The following is a 24,945-nucleotide window of genomic DNA, read 5'->3' as shown; positions in this document are numbered from 1 at the left end:
GAGAACATGCAAACTCCACACAGGCGGGGCCGGGGATTGAACCCCGTTCCTCAGAACTGTGAGGCAGATGCTCTAACCAGTCGTCCACTGTGTCACCTTCCCACAATCCACTGAATTCTTAATGATCAGTGACTCAATAATTATTTTTTTCCCCCCAAAGATTATTTCTACTTGGATGGGAGAATATGTCTGAATGTTCCTGTTTCCCTGTCAGTGCAAGTAGGGTACTTAATTTTGCCTCCATTGCTTCAAGATTCCCATTCCAATTGACTTAATTACACACAGTATTAGGCTTGTGTGAATGTAGGGGGGGCTTGTAATGGAGCAATGAAAGAGCTGCTAAACAAAGTGTTAACACCAAAATATGGTTTAAGCACATACTGTAAAAGCCATCTTAACTTGTAAGTACTGGAGCACGGTGTTTAGGAGGCACGCCTTTGACATTTTAACATGGAACGCACACACAATCCCTCTGGTCTTTTGGGAGGGGGCAATAAATGGCACATATTTCTGAGCAACACATTTGAATGGATTTGCATCGCCTGTGGTGTTGTCTGTTTTTCCTCTGCTCATTTCAAAGAGGAAGTCTCTTTTCAAGTGTGCCCGGGAGTCAGCCTTCCTATAGCACCGTGTCTCACCGGAGTACCTGGAGTCTATAAGTGTAAACATTAAATACATACCAATTACCCTGACATAATGACAACGAGCAACACAGGTTACTGGAAATCCTTTGTAGGAGATGATTGTAAATGTAAAATCAGACAAGTTGTGCTGTTACAAACGGTAGATGATAATTCACACAGGTGGTCCGCGGACACCAAGCAGACTATGGATTTTTTCCCCACAATTTAAAAGAGCTCTCAGATGTCTTAATAACATGTCTCTGTTGCCTTCTTCAAAATCCCCCAAGGATCAAGAATGATTGTACTCTTCACACATCCTTTTTTTTTTTTTTTTTTTTAATTCATCCTGTCTTATGCACCAGAAATACTGCTGGGCCAGTGGTGAGTATGGATTTCATTACCATGATGTCTTGGGGTAAAGTGGCTATATAGTGAGATATTAGGGATTCTATTTTCCCTTTTGAAAGCAACACTACACCCAGCCAGTGAATTACACTTGTTGATCAGGCTGTGGATCTGTGTGTGTGGCGCAAGCAGCAGACACATCCCTCACACTGTGTCATCAATGAGCAATGTGCCACTTATCAGAAGCTAACGCTTAGCTGTCGCCAATCTGTGCATCCAACAAAACTCGATGCAGCTCTACGTACCTTTTGGCTTTGACGTGATAGTGTTTCACATGGTATAGTGGTAATAAAAGCTCTGGTTTCTGGAGCTTATTTTAAGGGACCCGAGGATGCATAACAATGCTCATGGGGGTAATTCAAATGTTGGGTTTTTTCGAAGGATGTTCGTGAAAGAGTAGCGCTCACCAATGCCTGATAGCGAGCTGATTTGACGACAGAGAGTAGCATAATGGAAGATTGCAGTCGAGATCTGACAGGCTAGCTTGTGGGGTTGGGTGGTAGTGGTAAACTCCTCAAGATGATGCAGAGAAAGGTCTGGGTCGCTATTAAGTGGTGGGTGTTTGTCAGGTTCAAACAACCTAGAACATTTCATAAACAATAAACAAGGAAGGAAGACAAGAGATGGTTGGTATACTCGTGAGGAGAACGGTTAGAGTTGTTCGCAGTTACAATCTCCTACCGCTCTGAGCACACTCTGCCGATCCCTCTCGTTTTATTTTCTCAGGGCGGTTCCTAGTTACACAGACGTTGCTGCTTATCTTGAGATAAGGGCACACACAGCAGCAACGTAAAACAATCACATATATGACTCATTGTGCAGATGTGTTCTTCATCGGCGCTGATTGCTTCAACCTTCGACCGCAAAATGTTCCAGCCGCTATCTTTTGATGAGGGCACAGTCCTCTTCACAGACGTCAACTTTTATGATACAATCAACATTATACTGCTAAATGCATGCTTTGAAAATATTATAAGAGTAAATATGGGATAACAAATGTACATTTATTCTAACAGTGTTAATAGCTGATCAGCTGCTAATGGTAACGACAGTAAGTGCTCAACTAAAGATGAGGACTCGTTTGCAATATACTGTTAGTATTTAAATAATGAGAGACAGAGAGAGAGAGAGAGAGAGAGAGGCAGAGAGATGTAGCACTGAGTCAAAAACGTGAGAGACAGGAGCCAGCACGAAAGTGAAGTAAAGTGAGAGGGAATTGTTTGCATGTTTTCAAAGATTAGAATTTAACATTTTTATTTAAAAAGGAATATTTTATTCATGTATCATAATGATTATTATTTCTGTTAGATAAGTTTGATTTATAGGTGATTTTTGTCCGGCCCTTTGTTTCAGCTAGTGTTGCTTTTTGCACTCTATAAATAGCGTTGAGTTGAGTCAGTAAATTGAAGTTTAGAGCTGCATATCTGCAGATTGGTTTGTCATTTTTCAACCCCCACATACTGATCTAAACATGTCACAATAACACAGTGCTGTCCTTGCAAGAATCCAAAGAACTTGTTGCATGGAAGTACTTCTTTATCTCGATGATGAATGAAGACAGCTTGTACGACAACTGTGGCAAAGCTGACGCTCATTAAGACCCCATTTGGAGTGCATTAGCTTTGCCATCAGAAATCACTTGTTCATTCTGTTACAAATACGCCCTGAGCCTTTTTGTCTACTCTCTGTTAAAGTGAACTCTGGTAGCAATGACATGTTTGGTATATATGATTGATTTTGACTTGAGTAACAAAACAATCATTTCCATATTTATATCTATATACTTAAAGCTCAAAGTTTGTATGTCCGTTTTCAAAGAACTGCAATCCCGCACGCCCCGAAACGCTCCTGCACGTTCCCGCACGCTCCGGCACATTCCCGCACGTTTTGCATGTTCCTCCACGACTCCAAGGTTTCAACGTCCTCTTTAAATACCAAACTAATAATATCATATCATATCATGACAGGTAATTCTTACTAGTACATGCGATCAAGGACATGTAAAAACATGCAGAAACATGTAGTATAAGTGGAGGCTTTTTGCAAAACGTGCAGGAACGTGCAAAAAAGTGGCGGAATGTGCAAAAACATGCAGGAACGCTAAAAAACGTGCAAGAAAACGTCCCCGCTCCAGAAAGCTTCCTGAAAACGGAGACACAAAGTCTGAGCTTTAAGTCTATAGATGGAGGCTTATTGCAAAATGTGCAGGAACGTGCAAAATGTACAAAAACATGGCAGAAGGTGCAAAAACGTGCAAGAAAACGTTTTTGCTCTAGAAAGTTCTTTGAAAACGGACACATAAACTTTGAACTTCAAGTATATAGAACGTGCTTGAAGCTATTATAATCGCAGGTCCTTTTAAAGGTGAGACAGCAGTTCGACCCCGAATACCATTGTATAATGATTTACCAGTTCAATTCAGAAGGCTTCAGTTTCCAATATCAATTTGTTTTGCAATGAGTATCAACAAGTCACAAGGTTAGTCTCTGAAAGTTGCTGGATTGGATTTGCCTTCTCCATGTTTTTCTCATGGTCAGTTTTGTTGGTTGCTCAAGGGTTGGCAGATCTAATGATTTGTGTATACTGGCGGAGAATACGATGACAAAAAACATTGTCTATCCTGAAGCATTGCAATAAAACCTTGAACTGTTTTGATGTGTACAATATTATTGCATGTGAACTATTCATGAGGTTTGGAGTATTGGGCTTTCCGCAGGAACTAGAGGGTTAAGGAACCCGGAGGGCGCCTCATTCGCTCGTATTTTTACAAAACGCAATTTCAACATAGGCCGCCATTGTTTTATCGTCACAGTGCATTCGGGCTAGTGACCTCAAATGGGGATTTGCCGGATGCCCGGACTTTTTCGCAGTAGCCACAGTATCAGTCCCTGGCAGCGATGAACGCTGTTCAGCCATTTCAGTTCAAGCCAGAGTGTGATCAGGGAAATGAGGAGAGAGAGAGAGAGGAAGAAACAAGAAATGAGGATGAAGATGACGGGAGGGAAGAAACTCGAGTTGGTCCTATTCAGTGGTGTATTTATAGCGACTGCTTGCCAATGCCGACTGAGAAAGAGACTATCTGCTGTAAAGAGTTTCATTTCTGCCGCTGCCCATGGGTACCTGTTCGTTTTGACCGATGTTATAAATGCATTCAGTAATAACTGAGAGTGAAGTTATATGCATACCTATTTTACTATTTTTCCACTGCTAACTCAGTGTCCGGTGGCGATGGTTTGTTGACAACTGCTGCTGCTGAAAGTGGGCTGATCAAGGTATGCCGGCCAGCGCCTCCCGTCTTTCGCGTCTTTTTGCTCGGCTTTCTGTTGTCACACGCAGCCGTTTAGGCTCCTTGTGAGGAAAGATAGTCGGCACTGCATTGGATTTAAGCCGTCGTTTATACCCAGACACACCGGTGAGCTTTCTCATGAGCTGGGGGCGATCAAAGGCTTCGAACAACCTCGAATCTTTCGGCAGCTCAACTCTTCCGACTGCATCCTCCCACTGTTTCTCTTTGGGAAAGCTATGAATGCTTACCTCCTTTTTTTTGGATTCTGTCATGACTGGAAATTGCATCTCAAAGCAGCGCAGTTTGGCATTTTTAACTCTTTTCGCTGATGATAAAAGTCGCTCGCAAGTGGCTAGCTTAACTCCGCAGAGAGCAGCAACGTAACAATTTGACAAAACAGCCATTCTACGTCATCATTCCCAGAATGCTTTGCACACGCTAAAACATGGCAGCGACGTATCAAATTATGGTCTAAACAAAATATTTGTTTTAAACATAGGAATAATTTATAAATATAAACCACTGTATTTCAGTAGTAGAGGTCAGTAGTTGCAAAATTAAATCTATTTGTCATTTCAGTTCACTTTAAACTCACCTATTTGTTATTTTTGGTGCTCTTTCCGTAATGCTCTAAGATGTCACAAGATGGCGCCAAAACCTGGCTAATAAGAAAGTAGCCGTGGTGTCAAGGAACTATTTTGAAGTAACTTATTTGTATGTTGTAAGTTTAGCCTGTGTTGTTCGTGGAGGTTACGGAGAGTCTGCTGCATGTGCATGTAGACGTACACTTCCTCTGGATTTTTGTCAAAGTCAAACAATCTTTAAACCACTTTTTTTTTTTTAGGGGATGTTGTAAGGTGAGTCTGAAATGATAGTGTTGCAAGATCATCGCTGATAGTATACAGTATTTAAAGTCTCAATTACTAATATAGGCAATTATAATCTTTCTTTTGGAAGCAGCAAAACCACGTACGATTAATATATACTCTAATTTTCTCAATATAAATCTCGAAAATAACTCTGTTTAGTTGTGTACTTACTGTACTTTATGTTAGGCAGCCATTGAAGTCTTCCACCACTGCCAAAAGCCATCAGAACCTTTTTCTGCAAGTTTACCACCCTGCTTTCCCTGGCGTCAATCCCACGCGGAGCCTGACCGAAATAATTAGGTCTCTTAAATGCGTGCTCACCTAGTCGAAATGCCCCAGCTGCCGACACTGGCCGCTGTGTTACAAAAAAAGCCCATTGGCCCTGTAGAACATCGTGCAGGTGAACAGCACTGATAGAACGTGATGTTCCTGTGACTACAGTTGCACATATTCAGATGTTTAGGGTCCACGGGACTGTAGCCAACCTCCCCGGATGTGGCCACGAGAGTAAAATGGATGAAAAATTAGAGAGACCAGAGGCAATTGTGGGTCATTCTTTCAATAGCAGAGGTGTACGTACCAACAATATTATTCCTATGTGTAGAATTCACTGCACTACAGGTGTATTCAATTTGATGTAATTCACCATTGCTAGCTGATGTGCAGTGCTTACATTAACAACATTGCTGCAAACAGAAAATACAGTATAAATGAGCCCTTGACAAAAATATTGTCTTCTCTTCACGTGTTCCCCCTGCGGGTTCCTCAGAAGAGCCCTTAACTACGAGTATCAAATGCAGATCTCCCTGACTTTTCTTGCTTTCTTGCTGACTAATTGTGAATAAATGATATCCAGTGGCAAAAAGCCATGAGGAAGATCCTCGGAGGCGGGCAGTAAACAACATCTGCCACATAAAAGCAGCACCATTTGATGTTTTATACAAACATCTGGACACATGGCAACATTTCTCACATCATCTTAGCACCAGGCAGCGTAGACTGTGCAAACTTCCTTACAACATTTTTGACCTATTGTCCTATTGCACTTATATAACTCAGGCCCTCCAATCCTGTCCAATAGCACTCAGTCCCTGCATTGTGTTTCAGGCTTAATGAGTTCCTCATGTATGACCTTCTAGACTGGTTCTGGACTTTGTCAACTGCTTCCCTCGACACTCCGGTCGCTCGACTACTTCCATGTTCACTGCGCTGATGTAATGTGAAAGCAGGGACCGATTAAATGTTTTCGCACCACACAAACTAGCCTTGCTTGGACTAGGGCTAAGCGATATTGCCTTAAAATAAAATCCATGATTTATTTTTAAAGAATTAAAAATTTGCATTCATTTTTTACTCTCTGTTTGTAGAAAAAGCAAATAACAACAACATTGATCAAAACAAGTTTTGTGCTTCCCCCTCATTGCATATATATACATACATATATATATCCATCCATTTTCTGTACCACTTCACACACACACTGTGTGTGTGTTTGTGTATGTGGGTGCATATTTCACATATAATCTAATTTAAAAGGCCCTTCCTTTCATATGATCATAATCTTATTTTTTCCAAAGTGAAAACCACAAGAAATTATATCAAAGTTACAATCAAAAACTATTATCCACAAAGGATTTCCTCTGAAGCCAAAAGAGGGGTTATTTGTCAGAACAAAAGCATGCTGTTGTGTCTTATGACATCAAAGAAAGTCCAACTGAAAGTGATTTAAAATGTAATATTGATGATAACAGGGTGTCCATAAATATTTGTGTGGCAGGTCACACTGATGCGTGTAAGAATTTATTTTCCCTCAAAAAAGCAGAAAAAGGAGAAAACTTCTTTGGTTGGCCTCAACATTTTTTTCTTCTTTTTATTTTATATATATATATATTTTATTATTATTTTTTTATTTTCATTTACAATTACCAGTATTTGCAAATGTTAAAGCACCTACACATGCTAAAGATACATTTTAGAAAAATGATCTAATCAGTTGTGACACATTCTAAATGTGGGGAATTTTTCATTTATTAATTTTGGGGGGGGGGGGGGGGGGGGGGTTAAACACACTGGGTTACTTCGAACCATTAACATTACTGGTGTAGCAAAGAAAAAAGAGGGTGGTTTTACAATGTCTAATTTGGGGTGGGCAAAGTGTGTCTCACTGGCCACATTTGGCCCACTTCATTGTTTTTTTTTTTTTTTTTTTTTTTTTTTATTGTTTTGGCCCACTGAGCATTTTCCTAACACTGGTGAATTAAAAAATATTAATTTGGTTTATTTTGGTTCATTAGTACAATCAAGTCATTGGTTGATTGGTTTATGACACATTAACTCTTTTTTTTTATTATTATTATTTTTTAAACTTATCTGTGAAAGAAATGGCCCATCTGTGTGTTTGAAAATGAAAACATTAGCACCAAAGTTTGCCGACCTCTGGTCTAAATTCAGTGTAATTTTCAGTGACGTATGCCCTAATATTCCTGGGAAATTGATGCTTAATCCATAAACCCGTCATCCGTAGGTCAGTGGGGCTTGCCCACCGTCAGCATGTCGTCGGTGTTGGGCATGATGGCGGGAGTGTTGGCCTCTACCATGGAGTCCATCGGCGACTACTATGCCTGCGCCCGTTTATCGGGCGCGCCGCCGCCACCGACTCACGCCATCAACCGCGGCATCGCCGTGGAGGGCATCGGCTGCATCTTGGCTGGCCTGTGGGGGACGGGCAATGGGACCACCTCCTACAGTCAGAACATCGCCGCGCTCGGTATCACCAAGGTATGGTGAAACCCTGCTGGTTTGCGGTTCACAAATTTAAGATATCTTAAATTTACAGTTTTTGCAGTGATAGGGACCGATCCATGCTGCAAATAAGGAAAAACCACAAGTAATTGATGCCCCCCTGAAATGTTTATAATTATAATAGTTTTAATTGTGAATATAACCCAAACTGATAGTAGAACAGTTTTATCTAATTTCCAAACTTATCTTACAAAATTATCTTTGAAATAAATGACTTCCAGATTATTTGAGTTTGGAAAAAAATGCACCGAATGTGCATGTGTACAGCGTATCAAGACTTTCCGTAACAACCCAAGCTAAACTTTGCTCCTCCCCGACAAACAACGCTTGTCTCTCAGTCAAGCTGTATCACTTCAATATACTTCCTTGGACCAATTACTGTACTACTTTCCTTTTTAGACAGGGCTTTGTCGCCACCTTTTAGTATCTTGCGAAGTGGAAAAATGGAAATATGTTCGGTGATTTTTGTCAGCAAATAGCTGGGGATGGGTGTCACAGAAAAAAAACGCATATAGGTACATTTGGGAAGTTTAGTGCATCCATTCATCCATCCATTTTCTGCACCGCTTGTCCTCACTAGGGTCACAGACGTGCTGGAGCCTATCCCAGCTATCTTCGGGCGAGAGGCGGGTACACCCTGAACTGGTTGCCAGCCAATTGCAGGAAACATATAAACAAACAATTACTTTTTTTTTTTTTTTTTAAATACACACATTAGCCTACATTATTTTGACATTTTTTCATTCACGCACTTGTTCACAACGAGGTGAACCTTGCCCCATCTCTGCTTGTGAATGACTGAGCATTTCAGGGAAGCTCCTTTTCTACCCAATCATGGCACCCACCTGTTCCCAATGAGCCTGTTCACCTTTGGGATGTTCCACACAGGTGTTCGATGAGCATTCCTCAACTTTCTCAGTCTTTTTTGCCACCTGTCCCAACTTTTTTGGAACGTGTTGCAGCCATAAAATTATAAGTTAATGTTTATTTGCTAAAAACAATCAAGTTTATCAGTTTGAACATTAAATATATTGTCTTTGTAGTGTATTCAATTAAATATAGGTCGAACACAATTTGCAAATCATTGTATTCTGTTTTTATTTATGTTTAACACAACATCCCAACTTCATTGGAATTGGGGTTGTAGTTTGGATTATATTTACAGTTCAAAAGATTATAACGAGTCCTGGTTCCCTGTACCAAAGAAACAAATGTGTATGCACCTCCTTATCGCTAAACAGTTTCTCTCTCCGCTCCAGTTTCTCCATGTAAGAAGAGTTCCTGTCAAAGGCTATGAGTGTCAACCACTGAGGTGGAGTGTTGAGAATTTTTCCAAGGAACAAACCAGGGTTGTCATTGTTTGTTTTACTTGGAAGGATCACAAAATTACAGGAAGCGGCCTCAGTCATCTGCTTGTCAGCGGCAGCGTCCACGTAATACTAATTTGTGGTCATTTCGAAGCTTCTCCCCCTAATTTCTAACCGCATACGTGTCCCAAGTTATTCGTTTAACGCAGCAATGTCTAAAGAGGAGTCTCATGAGATATGTGGAAGTCTCACATGACTTTCAACCTCCCAGAATTGTTTGAACTTTGGGGAATATTTTCACAATGAAGTGGTTTACTCCAAATTGTACAACAGGGCATTCAAACCCTAATTTGATACTCTAAACTCATCTTTGTCACGGGCCACATCGTAGTTATGACTTCCCCCAGAGGGCCGCTACGACTGTGAACCCATATAAACGAAAGATTACCTCATACAGTACACACAACACATTGATGAATAACCTGTTTTGAAATCAGAAGGCTATAAGAACATGTTTTTCAACTATTCCATTTCTTTTCAAAGGGGGATTGGGAACAAAAAAAAATGCTTGCAAATATCTCAATGGTATTACACCAGAACACAATGAGCAATTTTGATTTGCTTTCGCGGGCCACATAAAATGATGTGGCGGGCCGGAACTGGCCCCCGGGCCACCGGTTTGACACAGTGCTCTAAACCTTAGTGAAACCCAAACTTCCAGCCCTATTCGTGGCTCAAAACATTATTTGGAAATCCTACACTTGGTTTGAAATCTTCGTTTGAAACTCCAATTTGATACCCTAATACTGATTTAAGACTACTTTGAAAGCCTAACGCGTGTGTGAAAGCCGAAGACCGGCTCGAAACCCAATTTTGTGAAACCCTAATCCTGGTTTGAATCCCAGGTTTAGAAACCTAATTTGAAGCCCTGTCTTGAAACCCTTATGTTACCAGTGTAAACGATGGTGTCTGTGGGCTGTAGTAAACTGCAACAATGAAAGCCAATAAAAGGCATAACAGTTTTGTAATGTCACAATTATTAGTACAAGTTGGATGTTTTATGCAGCTAATAAATCCACTGATTTGCCTATAATCATTTAATTGCGTCTGCGGCCACATGAGGAAATGAAATTATATTGTTTTTTGTTTTTTTTATTGATCCTGAAATAAAACAGAAATATGGCATGACAGCATGGTTTTCATTACACAGCAACAATGTGAAGACGAAACGTCAGTCCTGCGGTAGACAGAGGATCACCCAGGGGCTGTACCCTACGTCTCAGGTTGACTTCTGTCATTCAACATCAACAGCAGCATGTGTCAATGCACCAAGAAAAAAAAGCCTGATTCGGCACATTTCCGATGTTCATTACTTTTCTAACTTCCATCTGACATGACAGCGGTGTTAACAGGAAACGCCTTAACACTCAAGCAAACACTTCCCTCTGCGGCAGCTCGTGTTGCTCCTCCCCACTTTCTCTGAAAAAGAAATTCCTGCTAAATGAGTTTATGTCAGTTCTATCACGTAACGCGATGAGAACTTTCCGAAGGATACACCAGGGTCACGTCGTACATTCTACTTGGAACGCGCCTTGTTAAATGTACCGGTGTGGATAGAGAAGGTAAAGCCCAGGCTTCAGGTTGCCTGCGGTTCAGGTTTGGAGTTAGGTTTGGTTAGGGTTAGGAGTTAAGGTTAGCGAGCCAGTTATGGTTGGTTAGAGAGTTGAGGGTTTCGGATTGGATAGGGGTACTGTAGGTTATGATTGTGGTTCTTTTTGTTTAATCATGTTCATGGCTTTTTCAGTCACCTCTTTGTCCCAATCAGAGCTAAAGTCCCTCTGCTGAACCCCAATTATCTTGGAGAATGGTTACGATTTTACGATTTGTGGGTTAGGGTTTAGTTGTAGGGTTAGGTTTTGGTGGTTAGGGATACCAAGGCGCTAATTATTTTTATTTCTTTTACCGTTCATGTTCACACTGGTTTGATATGACAGCCAAAATTAGAACTGGATCATTGATGTTTTTTGTTTTGTTTTTACCTCTTGGAGCTGGCAAGGCTTTACTGATCCAAAGAGAAGGCTCTGATTAAATCGCTCCCATCGCTGCAGACCTCGGGCTGCTCCTCACATAATGTATCTCGATTGAGTGAGTGGCATATATGTGGCTAATTTAGCAAAACAGGTTCTCAGATTGTCTCCTTATGTGGACTTATGCGACCCTAATGAGGAGAAGCGGCTCAGAAAATGGAATGGGTGGATGGATGGAATCCAAATCCAATATTGCTGTGGTCAAAGCCCCAACGTCATTCCTTCCTATTTTTAACCCATCCTCCTTAAACTTTCCAAGTTAGGCCACGAACACTACTGATTTTTAAAGGACTGCATGAAATTGTTTGAGACTCCTCTGTGAAATGTCTCTGGCGTTGGGCAGAAACCTCTTATCTCCAAAACCATCAACCAAAAGAAAAAAAAAACTGCATGTTTGTTGAGCCATTAACATTGCATCATCAAAGGGAGCAAACTATTTTCAACACATTATATTTGTCAATAATGAGTCAAAATAACATATACCCATGAAGGGACTGACCAATAGTATTGATTTGTGAAAAATATGAAATTGACTGAATTTGGACATAGAAGGTTTTAGCCTGACGCTGGCAAATATATATTAACATGTTGAGCGTACAATTGATGCACTCGACATGTCACCCATCCGCATCCAAGTCCACAGCAACCCTGACCCACGACCGACACTGTGGAAACTCTCCAAAGGCTTTATCCTTTTTACATGCTTCTTTTCTGCTTATGATAAAGACGTTTGACTCCCTTGCACTGTACATTGCAGGTTGGTAGCAGACTGGTACTGCAGACAACTGGAATTCTTATGATTGTCCTGGGAATCTTTGGGAAGTTTGGCGCTATCTTTATTACCATTCCGGATCCAGTTATCGGAGGCATGTTTCTGATTATGTTTGGAATGATCGCCGCTGTGGGAATATCGAACCTACAGGTAAATGTACACTATACATATAATACATACGCATTTCAAACATTCTTGTCATTTATTTATATACTGCCTGCATACGGCAAATAGTTGCGTCCCGTATTAGTGTCCCACAAGTACATTTATTTTGGGAGATGTATTGGGACCGCAAAGTGATATATGCTACATCCCAGTCATTCTTACAGTTGAAAGAGATGGATATATTAGTTGACATGATATCCTACTAGGGCAAGCAGTTTATCAATGGCAAAGAAGTCCAGTTCAGATAAAAGTTGTGGAGCCTTGCTTCACCCACAGGGTACATGTTTCATATGGAGCCCTGTGTTGGAGTCCAACCACTTCTGAAGGATAAACCCTTCAGAAACAACCCTTGTAGTGCTGACTCATTCCACCGAAATACAAAACTGAAACGGCCTCGCTTTAAAGTGAGTAGCTGACTTGTTTCTTATTTGCCCTTAACAGGATGATCAAAAACGTTTTTTTTTTTTGAGTGAACGGCATGTAGTTGGAGCATAAACCTGGATTGTTAATTGAGATTGTCAATGCCCATGCTGAAGCTTGGTCTAACAACAGACTCATAATAAACGCAGTTTTTCACTGCATGGTTGATGACATAAGTCACTGGTTGCTGGCTAAACACGAGACAACACAGGTGAAGAAATTGTGAACATGTCCCTAAGTTACCGAGATACTTAGCGGGTTTGGCGATGTGGGGTTCCTGTGGTAGCGGAGATGGTATGGGCAATCGTTAGGTCCAAGGGCTTTTCTGCTGAGGCTGGGACAGTGAGTTGGGCAACGATGGTGGTCATTTATTGCCAAGCTGAGTCACTCCTGCGGCTAACTGCTGTAGACCTTTCATTACCAGAACTCTTTGGGCAGAGATCGTCTCTGCTCGGCCCATTTGCGGCCGGAAAATTCTGTTATGGCTGGAAAAACAAGCGGGCCCATGAAAAGCAAAGAACTATCGCCTTTAGCAATTTATTTGAAGGAGACAAACCATTTTAGCTAAAAATCGAATTAAACAAGGAAGGCAGGAGAACTTATCTGTGGGTGAGAAGGAAGTAGCAGGCACCACAGTGAGCTCTGGGGTAGCAGGTAGCAAAAACTGATTAAGAAAAAAAAAAAAAAAAAAAACATAGCCCACTGGAGATAAACTACTATGCAGACACATGTAAGCACTACTGAACTCGACAGAATTTTTGGGCAAAGTGGTGGCAGGCTTTTCTAGAGGAATGGATGAGTCGAATCAGGACTCAGGTGTTCCCTTATTTAGCTCTGTGAATGGTCAGCAACACCCCCTGTCCCATTCCAATACTTCGGCAAGAAAGGAATAAGCTTAAGCACACCCAAAAACATAACGAGACCTTAATGTGACCAAAACTGAAAATACGAAAAATCTAAGGAAAACTCAGACCATAACAGTTGAAAGGGGTTAAAGGCATTTCAATTAATTTAATTAGTATTAATTGAAGTGAACCGAGTTCTGAGCTTTGTCACGGAAACAATTCAAGTAAATCAAGGAACCACTGTATATAGTTTAAAAAAATAGTGGTTTTGTTAAATTATTTAGGCTTTGTAGTTCATCATATTTTCAAATGGATGTTTGTTTTTCAATTTTGGCTGAGAAATAGACATCAGCATCTGCTCATTCAGATGGAAAACAGGCCATGTTTGTTGTTTTAGGGGTGGGATGTGGGGCACATCCTCCCTGGTGCTCCCACAGTCAGGTGATATGACCTTGCTATAGTGCTTGACCTGGAAAGACCGCACACACACACACACACACACACACACACACACGCGCACACACACACGAGTGTATCTATTTTCACAGACATAAGGCATGAACAGGCCCTTTGCATTTTAACACTTCAAGGGGAAGAAATTATTTGCAGGCATTTAACAGTAAGCAATAAATACCGGGCCCTCTCCACATCATGTGGAAATGATTTGGAGTATGACTGAAAAAAAGAAAAACAAGCTCATGAAAGAGACATGATGACTTAAAGAGAATTCATACAAGCATTTGTTTGATTTCATCCCTCACAGCAGTATTCGCCATTCCTATCCTGGTTCCCAGAATTCTTAGCAGCGGGGAAGCAACTTGGTGAGGAGTTCTAGAAAAACAGAAACAAAAATGAATAGGTCTTTCCCACATTGTCCATGCGTAGTCTCTCACGAATGTTTTTCTTTTATCTTTGGAAAAATACTACTTTGCTCTCGTAAGTTTTAAATTATACATGCATACCGTGTACCGCTTATCCTCACAAGGGTCGCGGGCGTTCTGGAGCCTATCCCAGCTATCTTCGGGCGAGAGGCGGGGTACACCCTGAACTGGTTGCCAGCCAATCACAGGGCACATAGAAACAAACAATTACCTTTTTAGAAATACACACATTAGCCTGCATTATTTTGACTTTTTTTCCCCTAAAAACTGACTCAATTCTTGTAATGTTACCTTTTAGGTTGAAAAATATGACTGTTCTCAAAAAATATACAACTCCTTTCCCTCAAAAACATGACCTTCTTGAGAAAAAAAAAATATTATTCTCTTTACTAAAACTTTTGTTTTTTTCTACAACAGAATATAACTTGATCATTACTTGGTTAGGCTGATAAAATAAAAAAAAAAAATAAAAATAACTCAACAGCGACAGTAAATCCTAAAACTCCAGAATGATTTTGTTTTCTCTCTCCTTGCCAACATTCCATATGATATCACATTGCATGTTCCTAAATGGATTTCAGATGAGGCAATGAGAACAAGAGCAGCATAATAGCTTGCATCTGCCAATAAATTTGGTAAAATGTAGATGCTCTCTTTTTATGTCTTCAGTATGTGGACCTCAACTCGTCTCGTAACCTGCTCATCCTCGGCTTCTCCACGTTCAACGGTCTTGTGTTGCCAACGTGGTTTCACTCCAACCCAGGCATCATCGACACAGGTAACACCAGTCGATTTTATGTTTTTTTTCTTTTTTTTTAACATTTTAATTGTATTTATTTTTTCTAACTACATTTTTATTAGAATTAATTTAATTGAGTTAAAAAACAATAAACATAGAATTTAAGGCAGTAGTCACATGGCTGGTTTTGTATTTTATATTTTTATTTCACTTTTGTTTAATTACATTTAATTTGGTAAACATTTAAAATTTTCTAGTTTGAAAAAATATATAAAGGTACAGTAGAGAGTCATTTAATTTTTTGTATTCATTCATTCGAATACGTTTAAAATTGGTTTAATTTTACAAATGTGATTTAATTTTTAATGTATTTATTTTGGACAAGATCATTAACAAATATTGAACTGGTTTTCTTTTATATGCCTTAGTCTGATGTGGAAGTTGCACATGAATCACCACATTTGACATATGCCATCCAATTCCACAGCTTTGTACAAGCAAAAGGACTACGTGACGCAAAGTTGATTGTTTCACGGCATGGGAGTCAAAAGCACAATATCGTGCTGCCCTAGTTTGCAACAAACACACCCGTTACAACTCTGGCCAAAAACTTCAATCTTGTTAAAATCTGTCCATAATACATTTTCCCACTTGTGTTTGTGGATATTTTCTTATTTCATTAATGGTGGGAAAAAAGCTTGAAATCATTTATCGAGCTCTCACTTTTTTATATCGCCAAAGCCTGGCATGTGAACAAGGGTGTGTAGACGAGCAACTGGACTTCATAGATAGGCATGATTGAAACAGCCTCAGCGGAAAGACAAAACCAGCACAGACAGGCTTGATCTATTTGCACTCACATGGGAATGAGCAGCCTTGGTTATCATTTAGGTTATTTTCCAAGCCTCTTTTGCCTTTTTCAGTATGTCTACATTTTGTTGTGGGTGGTTATTTGATTTCGGGCACTTTTGATTTTCATTTCTGTCATCACCACCACACTGCACTATGTGATGGTAATGACATTTCAAAGTTTTTAGCGAACTGTGCTATGCTGGTAGAGTTATCTTAACATTTTCTTTTAGCTAGCTAGTCCTGTACAACATTTGTATATGATTATCAAGGTTTTACAGGAAAATCTTTAAACATTAACACTAGCCGTTTGGTAATGGCATGCAATAAAAATATTATGTGACTTAAAGGTACAAATGAGGAAAAAAACTTACGCTTCCAGTTATCAAAATGTATAACTTCTCTTTGCCCTAGCATGTGATTGAGTGACAAGACAAAATGGCACAGGGAATTAAAGAATCAGATTTTGAATAAACTTGATTGCTCTGAAAATGGTCAATGTGGCGGTAATGACAGCAACTTTAAGGGACAGACATATTTTAGTAAAAATAAAAGACAGAATTTGAAATGTTTTGTATATATGATGAGAAATTATTAATTCTATTATAATTTAAGGAATTTATGGTAAAAGGTACACCATTTTAGCATTTTCTAGTCGAAAGATAGAGCTTCATATATCCAAACCCTGTGCTAGGGACAGGGTGAAAACTGTAAAGTACCACCAAAAAACCGCTCAAAAAATGTCTAAATATACTAATATTAACATGAAATTTTAGACAACACTTATAATTAGGCACGCCCACTGCTGGTTATTGAAAAAATCTATCCATCCATCCATTTTCTGAGCCGCTTCTCCTCACTAGGGTTGCGGGCGTGCTGGAGCCTATCCCAGCTGTCATCGGGAAGGAGGCGGGGTACACTCTGAACTGGTTGCCAGCCAATCGCAGGGCACATAGAAACAAACAACCATCCGCACTCACATTCACACCTAAGGGCAATTTAGAGTCTCCAATTAATGCATGTTTTTGGGATGTGGGAGAAAACCGGAGTGCCCGGAGAAAACCCACGCAGGCACGGGAGAACATGCAAACTCCACACAGGCGGGACCGGGGATTGAACCCCGCCCCTCAGAACTGTGAGGCAGACGCTCTAACCAGTCGTCCACTGTGCCGCCTGAAAAAAAATCTATTTAAATATAGTTTTTCTTTAAATTTTACATCAAGGACATACGTCTATGTATACCAAACAAGAGAAATCTGGTGTGCACTGAACAAGGAGAACCCTGGTGCGCATTAATCATGTAAAGCCTCTTGCGTGACAGAGTCGTGCGCACTAAGCAAATGAACTCTGGTGCACCAAAGACCCGAAACTGGTGAGCATTAAAACAAATGAACCCTGCTATGTACCCAAAAAGTGGTGCGTGCCAAATAAGTGAGTCCTTGAATGCACCAAACAAATGTAACTTGGAATGCACCAAACAAGTGGCTCATGCCAAATTAGTGAATTCTTGAACACGGCAAACAAGCGGGCCTTGGTACACAACAAGGGAACCCTGGTACACATCAAATAAGTGGTGCATGTCATACAAGTGAAATCTGTAGCGCACTAAACAACTGGCGAGCACCATATAAGTGAACTATGTTTAGTTACGTGTGATATTGGTTTGTACTGTTTCAGGTTGTCGTGAGTTTTGAGCTGCGTCTCTTGTATGTATTGTAGTGTGTTGGAGAACGGGCGTCTTGGCAGTCAGATTACCTCAACAGGATGGCAGCGGTAGCGCCAGCCCTTAATCTCCCATAAAACCCGGGAGTCCTTCTTCCCAAATCCCACGGGTCCCAGATGGCAATGGCTGCTCGCTCACCTTTGAGTCCACTGGCCCAGATTTGAAGAGCCTAATTGCCTTAACGTCTGCTTTTGACTGCTTGTTTGTTTGGGCTGAAGTGAGGATTTTGGGAAACGGATGTTTGTAACTGGCTTTGTCAGCTCTAACCCCGGCAGCTCGGCCTCTAGGGGACGCTATGACAAGCCGGTCGGGAATTTATTAGATACCCTTGAAATCCATCTTAAAGTCCACGTACTAGTACGCTATTTGACTTCAGTAGTAAGATAATTCAGCTCACTAGTTGAAAAACTAGGGCACATTTCCCACTACTGTGTGACATTTCTGCATACCCTATGACAACTTTGTTCTGAGTGAGGCAAAACTGTGCACTTGTTGACATCTACCAGTGAAGCTATAAATGTTAACTCATAGAATATTATCTTGTCACGAGTAATACAAGTAGCGCATTGTTGTCAACTAGTGCAGTTTTGCCGCATTGGTACATGGCCCTTTATCAAACATATCAAATAAATGCTTTTCATTCATAATTCAGTCCATTATTTTCCACAAAGCTGTTTAAGAATTAATTCAATTTCCTACTACGAATAAATGCTCAAACGGCTTGCCGGTGTCATGGGTGTGTGTTAGGGTTGTTGTGTTTCCCCTGTCCTCGTACACACCTGCTCCTGAGAGCATCTTCCCCACCTGTGCTTCGTTTACCGTAATTACCCCATGCATTTAACCTCCTGTCTCATTCTTTCTGGTCGCCAGTTCGTTGTATCTTGTTGTGACGTTCCACCATTCCTTGTTTCCACGTAACCGACTCATAGTAAGACTAGACCCTGTTCTGATTATTGACCTTGCCTCTTTGCCTCACGTTTTTTGGATACTGTTGCCTTTTTCTTATTGCCTGCCTGTGTATCGACCTTTCCTCGTTTATTAAACCTCTCTTTTTTTAAACTGTCCATTTGTATTGGAGTTGTGCATTTTGGGTCCTGTCCTCTGTTCATGACAGAACGAACTGGCCATAATATGGACCCAGCAGACTCAGACCGGGTGCGCAAAGCCCTTCAAGCGCAGGGTCAACACATATTGAAGCAGGATGAGCAGCTTGCTGCCCTCCACCTTCATCTTAAGGGACTGTCAGAGCATCAGGACACTACGATGAGACAGGTGGCCTCACAGTTTTAAGTTCTAATGAATATGGTTCAGAAGAAGGAACCAGCTGGTACAGCACCCGATGCCACTGTACCATCGTTTCCATGTGACCATGCCGCCACCTGCCACATCCACTGCTGTCTCTCTCGACCGGAGAGGTTCTCTGGAGAGTCTGGGAATATTAAGCCGTTCATCACGCAGTGCGAACTCCACTTTGAGCTTCAGGTAGCTGCCTTACTCACCGAGCAGGAAAAGATGGCTTCTGTCATTTCCCACCTGACTGGTCATGCGGAGGCGTTGGCTACTGCTGAATGGAGCCGCAATTCTGCCGGGTGTCATTCTTGGGCACCCATTGGGCGTGTCATTCTTGGGCAACCCTTGTCCCCTTACAACAAGGCAAGCGCAGGGTGTCAGATTACGCGATTGAGTTTTGCATTCTAGCAGCTGAGTGTCAGTGGAACAACAGGGCACTACTCGATGCATTTTTTCAAGGACTATCCCCCGCCGTCAAGGATCGTTTGGTCCCACTAGACCTGCCGACCGACTTGGACACTCTCATCGCTCTTGCCGTATAAATTGACAAAAGGCTTTTGGATCGCGAGCTGGACGTAGATCGGCGGAGGAACGCGTCACCACGCACTTGGAGGACGAGCCTCGGTGACCAGCCAAACCAAGGCAGATCCCATGTTGCCGGTCTCAATCCACTGGCTCGCGTCACCACGGATGAACCCATGCAACTGAGCAGGTTCCGTCTCTCCCCTGAGGGACGTCAACGCCAGCTGAGGGAAGGGCGGTGCTTCTACTGTGGTCAGTTGGGTCATTCCGTGAGCAACTGTCACGTCAATGTTGCCTGTGCCGGTAACAAGGGTACGAGAGCGGTGAGCCTAAATTTCATGAAGGAAGACCCTAACCGGGTTCTTCTTAAAGTGACATTATGCTCTCCAGATCAAGAGATTCATACATCTGTATTGATTGACTCTGGTTCTTATGCAAATTTTCTCAACTCCCTCCTCGTTAGACGTATGCACCTTTGAACCTTTCAAGTAAAATGCCACCGCAACACCAGACGGCAGTTTTATGGGCAAGATCACTCACCGCACCCAAACACTCACATTGACATTTCCCGATTCTCACTCGGAACGCATTAGTTTTCATGTTTTTGTCGCTATGAAATATGACCTTATTTTAGGGAACCCTTGGTTGAAATTACATAACCCCCACATTGACTGGTCTTCTGGGCATGTTATGTCATGGGGCAGCAATTGCGCCCAGAACTGTTTCAAGCCTCCATGTAATGTTCAGGGATATGTTTCTCATTAAATTCCAAAAACTCCATCTGGGGATCCTGACTTATCTCAAGTGCCCACCTGCTACCATGACATTAAAGATTTATTTTCCAACTCCAGAGCCAAATCCATTCCACCCCACAGACCTTATGACTGCAGTTGACTTGCTGCCTGGAACCACACCTCCATGGGGGAGGTTGTTCTCTCTTTCAGGGCCGGAACACAAGGGTATGAAGGAGTATGTGGAAAAATTACTGGCAGCCGGGTTCGTTCGTCCAGCTTCATCCCCTGCGGGAGCAGGATTTTTCTTTGTGGACAAAAATCACAAGACCCTGCGACCCTGTATCAATTACCGGGGTCTCAACGAGATAACTGTGAAAAACAGGTACCCTCTTCCTCTCATCTCCACTGCCTTTGAGTTCCTGGAGGGAGCCAACGTTTTCACCAAACTGGACTTAAGAAATACGTATCATCTAGTCAGGGTAAGGGAGGGGGATGAATGGAAAACAGCATTCAACACACCAACGGGACATTACGAGTATTTGGTAATGCCTTGTGGACTCACTAAGGCTCAAGCCGTTTTCCAAAACCTTGTCAATGATGTCTTGCGTGACATGTTGAATGTGTATGTTTTTGTCTATTTGGACGATATTTTGATATTCTTCCCGGATGAGGAGACTCACATTATTCATGTCCGCTCTGTGTTGCAGCGGTTATTGCAGAATGAACTTTATGTCAAGGCTGAGGAATGTGAGTTCCACAAGGCGTCTTTCTTTTCTGGATTTCGTGCTGGCTCAAGGTGAAGTCAAAATGGACCCTTGCAAAGTCGATGCCGTGATTAATTGCCCCACTCCCACGTCACGCAAGGATGTACAAAGGTTCTTAGGGTTCGCAAATCTCTACAGAAAATTCATTAGAAATTTCAGTTCTATAGCCTCGCCTTTGTTACCTCGCCACACAGACCCTTTGTGTGGAACCTGGTTTGTCAGTCAGGCTTACAGAAACTAAAATCGATCTTTACCTCCGCTCCCATCCTCACTTTGGCAGATCACAAACAGCAGTTTGTGGTAGAAGTTGATGCGTCAGGTGCCAGAATAGGAGCAGTGCTCTCCCAGAAATGTCTCAAGGATGGTAAGTTACATCCTTGTGCTTATCTCTCTAAAAAACTGACTCCAGCTGAGAGAAATTATGACATAGGTGATCGTGAACTGCTGGCGGTCAAGGTGGCTTTGGTGGAGTGGAGGCACAGATTCCGTTTTTAGTATGGACAGATCACAAGAACCTTGAGTATCTTAAGTCTGCTAAAAGATTAAATGCGAGGCAGGCTAGGTGGGCTCTGTTCTTCACAAGATCTACCGACCTGGTTCTGAAAATGGTAAGCCGGATGCTTTGTCCGGTGTTTTCTGCGAAGATAATTCTTTGTCCGACCCTAAGACTATTTTGCCCAAGTCATGTTTTATTTCTGCTTTTGTTTGGGACGTTGAAACTGTGGTAAAACAGGCTCTGAATAACACTCGGCTTTATGTGGTTCCGACCTTGAGGGGAAGAGTCATCCACTGGGCTCACACTAACCGGACTGTATGTCACCCAGGCATTGCCAAAACGCAATCTGTGGTCGAACAGCGCTTTTGTGGCCTAATGTTAGGAGGGATGTTATTAATTACGTCAATGCTTGCCAGGTATACGCCGCTAACAAGCCCTCTCGTCAACACCCTTCTGGGGAGTTGCGACCCCTGCCAATACCACAACGTCCTTGGTCAGACAGACTTTGTGACGGGATTACCGGCCTCTAAAGGAAATACCACCATTCTCTCAGTTGTTGACAGGTTCTCTAAGTGTGCACACACTTCATTGCACTTCCGAAACTCCCCTCAGCTAAAGACACTGCCGAGTTAATGATAAACCAGGTATTCAAGTTGCAAGGTTTTCCCAAGAATGTGGTATCTGATAGGGGCCCCCAATTCATTTCATGATTTTGGAAGTAGTTTTGCTGTCTAATAGCTGCTACCGTCAGTCTGTCATCTGGGTTTCATCCTGAAACCAACGGACAAACTGAGAGGCTGAACCAGGACCTGGGGCCTCATGTACAAAAGGTGCGTACGCACAAAACGTGGCGTCCGTTCTTTTTCACGGCAAAGTTCAGATGTATCAAGAGTGAAATGACCGTGGAAATGTGCGGTGCGTCACGCCAACTGCACGGCTGGCGTACGCACGTTTCTGCAGCTTTTGGTGCTTTGGTGACACTTGGAGGTGATGCTGGGAAACTGTTCTCATAAATCTGCACACCAGAGACATGAATAATTAGCACTGATGAACAATTCATGCCCGGCAACATTTGATTTCAACAATGCAATTGAGGCAAGGACTGAGAATTCATTTGTTAATTAGTGTATTTAATGAACCACTGATATTTGTGAGGACACCTATTAATTGATCAAGGCGATCATTTATGCCGCCTATTACCCTCACAATCACTTCGTGACTCCAGCACATGCACTGAAAAAGAGTCCTTTGAATTTACTTCATTTGAACATGTACATCGGTTGCACATGATTAAAATGTGTTAAAATTGACATAATTTACCCCTCTTCTCCTAAAAAAAAAACATGATTTTTTTTGTCAGTGGGCGTGTCCTCTCCTGTGTATTAAAATAATAAATTGAGTAATCAAAAAGGAGTCAAAGTTTTTGATATCCTCTTTGATATGCTGATGTGCTTCTATTTGAATTCAAAAGATTTAGTACAAATACCACACATACAACATTTACGCATGAACCTTTATCTCACAGGGCTGAGTGTAGTTGCTGTATGAACACATTTGTTATGAGTTATAAAAATACATAATATTAACCTTGTGGGGTGATCATAGTCAACCACGTCCTCCCATCACCCCTGAGAGAGCAGCGTCACCCACGATCGCAGCGATTCTCTCCTCGAACGGGTGAGGCCCTCCGCGCCGGTTCTTCCGCCTTTTTTTGGCCACACTTTGGCGGTGGGCAGCTGTCCTCCGCTTCACATCCACCTTAATGTCTGACCACTTCTTTTTTAGTTCAGCGTGTGCGCGCTATTCTGTCTCCACAGCATTGACAGCCGCACACGCGCTGCCCCATTCACTCCTCTTTCGCGTGTTGTTAACGCCGTAGGACAGCGTGCCAAAGAGGATTTTCTTGCGTGCCTCCACTTCACATTCAGAAAAAATATTTTTCTTCATTACCTTGCTCATTTTCCTTTTTTTCTGATCATGCAGAGATCGGCATCTCAGGTGCAGGGTTCATTTAAATATGATTGGCATATTCAAATGTGGGCGTGGACAGGGAGGAGTCGTCTCCTCCAACATGTGCGCTCATTTCCACGTTGATTGGAATGTACGAAGGAAATGTGCTTGGATTATACATCTGAATATCTTTGTGCGTACTTTTTCTGGATTTGAGCGTACACCATGTTTTAGGAGGAAATCCACGCAAGTCTTTGTACATGATGCCCCTGGAGACTGGGCTCCGATGTCTCACTTCACAGGAGCCACAATCCTGGTCTCAGAAACTGGTTTGGGTCGAGCTCTCTCACAATTCTCTCCCCTCTGCATCCACTGGTCTATCGCCTTTTCACATTGTGCATGGTTACCAACCATCTCTGTTTCCTGCCGTAGCCCCAGAATCCAAAGTTCCAGCTGCATTAACCTTGGTGAGACGCTGCAGGAGAACCTGGGAGCGAGCCCGCCAGATGCTGCTACGCCAAGGCCGGTCCTACAAAACCGCAGCTGACCGTAGGGGGACACCGGCTACTACAAAGTGTGTCAGCGAGTTTGGCTCTCCACCAAGCATATTCCACTCCGGGTGGAGTCCAGGAAGCTCGCTCCCAGGTTCGTTTGGTCCTTTGCCATCACAAAGGTCATCAACCCTGTCACCATGAAGCTTAGGCTCCCAAGGTCGATGCGGGTCCACCCTGCATTTCATGTCAGCCTGCTCAAACCCGCCCGGGAGTCTCCTCTGGTCCCGCCTTCCAGGCCCCCCCCCCCCCCCGTTTCGTGGATGGGGGCCCTGTCTTCACGGTGAGGCGGCTGTTGTCGTCTCGTCTGAGGGGGAGGGGGTTTCAATATCTGGTAGACTGGGAGGGCTACGGGCCTGAGGAACGTTCATGGGTGCAGTCTGGGTTTATCGGGGATGACGCCCTCATTCGGGACTTCCACGTTGCGCATCCTGGGGCTCCGGGGCCGTCTGGGGTCGGCCGTTAAGGGGGGGGTGGGGGGGGTGTTAGGGTTGTTGTCTTCCCCCTGTCTCGTACACACCTGCTCCTGAGAGCATCTTCCCCACCTGCGCCTCGTTTACCCTAATTACCCCATACATTTAACCTCGTGTCTCATTCTTTCCTGTCGCCAGTTCGTTGTACCTAGTTGTCACGTTCCAGCATTCCTCGTTTCCACGTCACCGACTCAAGTAAGACTAGACCCTGTTCTGATTATTGACCTTGCCTCTTTGCTTCACATTATTTGGATACTGTTGCCTTTTTCGGATTGCCTGCCTGTGTACCGACCTCTGGTCATTTATTAAACCTCTCTTTTTTTAAACTGTCCATTTGTATTGGAGTCGTGCATTTTGGGTCCTGTCCTCTGTTCCGTTCATGACGGCCGGAG

General features: G+C 42.5%; 1 protein-coding gene and 1 long non-coding RNA gene across 2 annotated transcripts in view; one reads left to right on the top strand and one right to left on the bottom strand.

Annotated features, from left to right (window-relative positions):
* si:dkey-106n21.1 (solute carrier family 23 member 1) overlaps window positions 1-24,945 on the top strand; it is a 66,961-nt gene that overhangs the window by 37,105 nt on the left and 4,911 nt on the right. The window contains exons 8-10 of the mRNA XM_061676479.1: window positions 7,708-7,961; window positions 12,137-12,301; window positions 15,132-15,240. Coding sequence (XP_061532463.1) covers window positions 7,708-7,961; window positions 12,137-12,301; window positions 15,132-15,240 — 528 coding nt within the window. The remainder of the gene's footprint in view (window positions 1-7,707; window positions 7,962-12,136; window positions 12,302-15,131; window positions 15,241-24,945) is intronic.
* Window positions 12,891-14,359, bottom strand: LOC133402325 (uncharacterized). The gene is made up of 3 exons (XR_009768504.1): window positions 14,343-14,359; window positions 14,216-14,256; window positions 12,891-14,050 (listed from the first exon to the last, which is right to left on the bottom strand). It is a non-coding gene; the product is annotated as an uncharacterized LOC133402325 (long non-coding RNA).

Source organism: Phycodurus eques, chromosome 5 (genome assembly GCF_024500275.1).
Source record: "Phycodurus eques isolate BA_2022a chromosome 5, UOR_Pequ_1.1, whole genome shotgun sequence".
Lineage (NCBI taxonomy): Eukaryota > Metazoa > Chordata > Actinopteri > Syngnathiformes > Syngnathidae > Phycodurus > Phycodurus eques.
The sequence above is the reverse complement of the archived record's forward strand: the minus strand, read 5'-3'. Positions and strand labels throughout refer to the sequence as shown.